Source organism: Felis catus, chromosome D1 (assembly GCF_018350175.1).
Source record: "Felis catus isolate Fca126 chromosome D1, F.catus_Fca126_mat1.0, whole genome shotgun sequence".
Lineage (NCBI taxonomy): Eukaryota > Metazoa > Chordata > Mammalia > Carnivora > Felidae > Felis > Felis catus.
In genome coordinates this window covers 62,816,030-62,820,903 of record NC_058377.1, presented here as the reverse complement: position 1 = coordinate 62,820,903, position 4,874 = coordinate 62,816,030, and the positions used below count along the sequence as shown (strand labels likewise).

Sequence of the window (4,874 nt, the reverse complement as noted above, 5' to 3'; positions counted from 1 at the left end):
TAAATTCTCATATTTATTAAGTTTTGAAATGATAGTATTTTAGACATATTGGATTCAACAAATAATTATTAAAATCCATTTAGCTTTTCTTTTTATATATTAATGTGGCTTCTAAGATGCTTAAAATTAAGTATGTGTGTGTGGCTCACATTGGACAACATTGTTCTAGAGGAGATACTTATTAGTATCAATTATTTTAATGGGATAAAGCCATCGTTAATCTGTTCACCTTGTTTATCAAATGGATCTGTCAATACTGCTTTGATGTGAGCCATAAACCTGTAAAAGCTGTGTATAAACACAATAAAGCAAAGCTTTCAAAACATTTTTTTCTCAAGTTTTTATTTAAATTCTAGTTAGTTAACACACAGTGTGATATTAGTTTCAGATGTAGAATTTAGAGATTCATTACTTACATACAACACCTAGTACTTAACAAAAAAATATGTTTTAAATACAAAGATTTTATCACTCTAATTTGGAGACTGATGTAGCCCTTTTTATACATTCAGTGCTCAAAGTTTTTGAAAGCTGATAGGAGAGATATGGTTTTGTTATGCAATGTGATTCTGGTAGAGATTAGTCCTGAAAGTTTTTGGTCCCTTAATGAGCAGATGTTAATATATGATAGTGTCTAAACTAGTAGACTTGTAATATTTCCTAAGAGATAGTAGCTTCAATTTACCTTAACATATTATTTCTTCATATTTGTAAGACCTTTCTGTTGGTTATGCACACTTTCAACAAAGTCATTTTTCTTATGTTGAAATGGGTGAGAGAATGAGATATTGGGGAATTCTTTTTCAAGTAACAAAGAAAAAAGTTATCTGTGGTATGAACCTAATTGGATCTTGACATTCTTTTTTTACCTTTGATAAAAATATTATTCCCAGTTAAAATGTTGATTGTATGCTTTTAACCATTGCTTCTTAATTATGTGAGTACATGTTTACTTTTCAAATAGTAGTTCATAGTGATAACCAGAAGCAGAGGAATGAAATACCAACTTGTTATTCATCACTGTGAGGCAGAGAACTAAAATAAATGAACAGACTTGTGCTGAGTGAAAGCTTAAGTGGTCAAGGATGGATCCAGGTGCTTTCTGTGAAGGCTGAAAGACCTAGATTTGGGGGACAATTTTGGCATTAGATGGTTTAGAGGTTTTCCTATCATGGTCTAAACAAGGAAACTTACTTATAGGTTGCTATTGAGGCACAAAAGCTTATATTTAGAAAGGGTTTTCTAAAACAATTGTTCACTATTCTCAGGAGTAACTGATGAGTAACATGAAACACAATGAGACTGCCTCATTTGTTTCCAAGAACCCATCCTTTTTTAGTAGCTGTTCAAGGCTTGTAATTCAGACTTTTAACTCTCTATCCAGTGCTTTCTTAAGTTTCCAGGTACCCTACTACCAGTAGGTACATTACCCCATTCCCCATTCTTTCCCATTGAGAATATATTCCTGGAACTCATATTTTTATTCCTCCTAAGAAACCTTTGAATTCCCAAAAGCCACATTTTTCTATATATTTTTGAGTCTTAATAGCTAACAGAATTCCCAGGACACAAAGTGTTCTTAGAAATTGTTCAGTTAATATGAAAAAAATGTTCAGATATTCTATTTTTTATATTTAAATTATTATTACTGGATCATATACACAATCTTTGAAACCTTTAACTCATTAGTTAAACTATTTTTTCACACCCTAGATTGAACTAAACTGTGACACTCTGGATTGAAAAGATAAATGTGCAAAGCACAAATCCATTGCGGAGGAGAATTTAAGAGTCTCTTAACTATAATCGACCTCATTGATAATTGTTGCACAAATGAGAAATCCAGGACAAAAAAACCCTGTCCTCTTGCAATGCTCATCTAGAATGATCACCCAATTGCAGACCCAGTTAGAGAGAAGTAGCAACCTTCCATATTCAGGAGTGAAATTTCACTCCTATGTCTTTTTCTCCAATATGATCCCTTCTGTAGAAATAAAAGTAAGAATCCATTACATGTTACACAACTCTACCCCCAAATAGCCACAGTTGTGTATTTAAGAATGTAAAGGCATGACATAATAACAGCTGTATATTCAGGAACATAAATTTCTCATTTGGGAACCTCCCCCAAGGAATCTCAGTATTTTGTCAATATAGGATAATATGTATGGGAAAAGGCAAAAGGGGCAAAAGATATTCCTAAAGGAGAAGTGAGAAAAGGGAAACTTAACAGTGAAGCTTGAGTTTTTAAAGAAGACACAATATTCAAGTTACCCATTTTGAGATTGCAATTCATAGATATGATTAAGCCCACTCACCCATTATTGATTCAAAACTCATTTTATGTGAGGAATGCAGAGATCCAATTGTCCTTATTACCACACTTTCTTCAGTAATCTCTGGATTCCTTGCTTGATCTCCTGGGTTCGCACCCCATACACAATGGGGTTGAGGGCTGAGAAAATGACATGGTGGAGGATGTTGAGCAAGACTGGCACATCCGGGGAGACTTTCTTCTTCACCACAAGAGTGAGCACGAAGACCAGAAGGATGGTGCTGAAGAAGAGGATAAGGATGAAGTGGGAGCCACATGTGCTCAGGGCCTTGGCCACAGCACCCTCTTCCTTGAGTCTCAGCACAGCTCGCAGTATGAAGGTATAGGAGACAAAGATGAGGATGAGGTCAGACCCTAGCAGGGTCCATCCTACGACAAACTGGTAGAGGCGATTGATGGTGACATCATCACAGGAGAGCCTGGAGACAGACATATTGGCGCAGAGGCAGTTCTCAATGACATTTGTCCTACAATAATGGAGTCGGGATGATAGAATGGGGATAGGTACTGTTAAAATGCCATTCCTGGCCAAAATAAAGACAGCAGCCTTGACTACAAATTGGTCAGTGATGATGGATGGGTACCTCAGTGGGTGGCAGATGGCTACATAGCGGTCATAGGCCATGACCATGAATGTGCAGGACTCCATGGAAAGGAAGCAGTTCATGATGTACATCTGGAGGAAGCAGGCATAGAAGCCGATGGACTTGAGGTCAAACCAAAAGACAGCCAGCACCTTGGGGATGACGGTGAGGCAGACAATGATGTCCAACAGGGAGAGGAGGCTGAGCAGGTAGTACAATGGCTCATGCAGAGATGCCTCCAGCCGGATGGTGATCAGGAGAACACTATTGGCCCCCATGGCTAAAAGAAAGAGGAGGCTGAGGGGCAGGGACAACCAGAATTTCCAGCTAGGGGACCGGGCAAAACAATTCAGGAGGAAGTCTGAAACCTCAGAGGAGACGGTGCCATTTTGGTGCGCTGTCATATTTTGTCATGTATTTCTATAGATTTCTTTTAGTGATCTGTAAAATTAAGATAAAAATTGGATACTGACTCAAGACACCTGGATTTAGAAAAATTTGCTTCACCTAGGTGAAATGCACAAGCCTCGGGTTATCCAGAGCCATGTGAATTCATCTGTTTATCTTTTGTGCCTTGCTACTTGGATGATTTTACCAGTGAACAGTATAGAGAACTGAGGTAATATGGTTTACTTATACATGCTTGATTCTTTCAAGGATGATTATTAATAGAATTGTTGTATCTTTGCCAAAAGTAAAGAGAGAGACAAAATTATTTTAGAACCACTTTGTGACCAGTGAGTTGCTAAATTTGTTCTTACAAGTTTCTTCCTTTGGGTTTTGATTTTCTTTTAATGGCCACATAGACTACTATATGATAATTTAACCATAACAATGTGTGCAGGTGAGTAGTTGAAACTGGCACAAATAGGGACTGGCACAAATAGTTGTCCATGGCACCCCCATTCTGAGTTTTCAAATGGAGTTTAATTATATTCTAAAATGGTACCCTGAAAGTAACGTAGGATAATTTTCATTTTGTCTAAAAAGTGATTGTAATTAGGCTGGTATGGTCCTGCCAAATAACTGCCCCTTTCCTATACATGTTTATATTTGTAGGATTCTTAACTTTTGGAAGAAAGAGTCTTAAAAGGAGCCTAGGCAATCACACATAGGTATGAGAGAGTGATACCAGTCATGGAACAAGATGAAATTTGATTATTCTGATTGCAATAGTGTGAAGGTGATAAAGTCTACCTTTAAAGTTCTTTTATTCCCTTTCTGTTTCTCTTTATATCTTCAATATGATAATCCATTTTTTCTTGTCTAGTAGTTCTATGCTTTGCCATGGTGGAGTGGCCACAAAGGCTGGGAGATACTGGAAGTGCAGGAGATTTCTGAAGATAAAAACCCATAGGAAAAAACATTGAGCCTTGAGTTTTGACCTAAGGTCCTTCTCCTGTCTTGAACGCTATATTCATTGAACTCTTTCTGTCAAACTTCTCATAGGATTCATTCACATATAGGTTTGAGGCATAACTAATAGCACTAGCTCAGACCAGTCTTTGCCACAGTGACCCACAGCATGTATAATATCAGGCTGCTGAATTTAAAATATTCCCCTAAACACCATTTTCATTATTTAGGTTTAGTCATTTGATCTTTGCTTACTGTATTCTCTGATTCTACTCTCTACAGAATTGTTTCAGCTAACCCTTGCAAGAGAGACACAAATCTTACCATCTCCAAGAAGTTTTCCTTCTTCAAGGGTGTCAGAGTATTCTTGGAACGAACTAGGGTTTCTTTGAATGCACAGAGGTAAAAGTCTTGAAATGGGCTCTGGAGAGTACAGCCACATGGAAGAAATGGCAATTCAGACATGAGTATCCATGAAGAAGTAAAGAGGAAGAAGTATGTTCTTTTTTTTCTTCTGAAGTACTTTGGGATAATTGTGTCTAGCACCAGGATAGAATTTCTGAGGACAGCCTAGGAGGACTTTTTTAATCTGTTCTTTC

At 37.2% G+C, this 4,874-nt stretch overlaps 1 protein-coding gene across 1 annotated transcript; it reads right to left on the bottom strand.

Annotated features, from left to right (window-relative positions):
- Positions 1 to 1,502: 1,502 nt before the first annotated feature.
- On the bottom strand, positions 1,503 to 3,364 carry LOC123380490 (olfactory receptor 56A3-like). Its single transcript, XM_045038854.1, has one exon. The coding sequence runs from the start codon at positions 3,321 to 3,323 to the stop codon at positions 2,376 to 2,378; it is 948 nt and encodes a 315-aa protein (XP_044894789.1). The 5' UTR covers positions 3,324 to 3,364; the 3' UTR covers positions 1,503 to 2,375.
- Positions 3,365 to 4,874: the final 1,510 nt, after the last annotated feature.

Excerpts from the sequence above, each read along its gene's own strand:
- LOC123380490 (XM_045038854.1), bottom strand. The coding sequence starts at position 3,323 with ATGACAGCGCACCAAAATGGCACCGTCTCCTCTGAGGTTTCAGACTTC.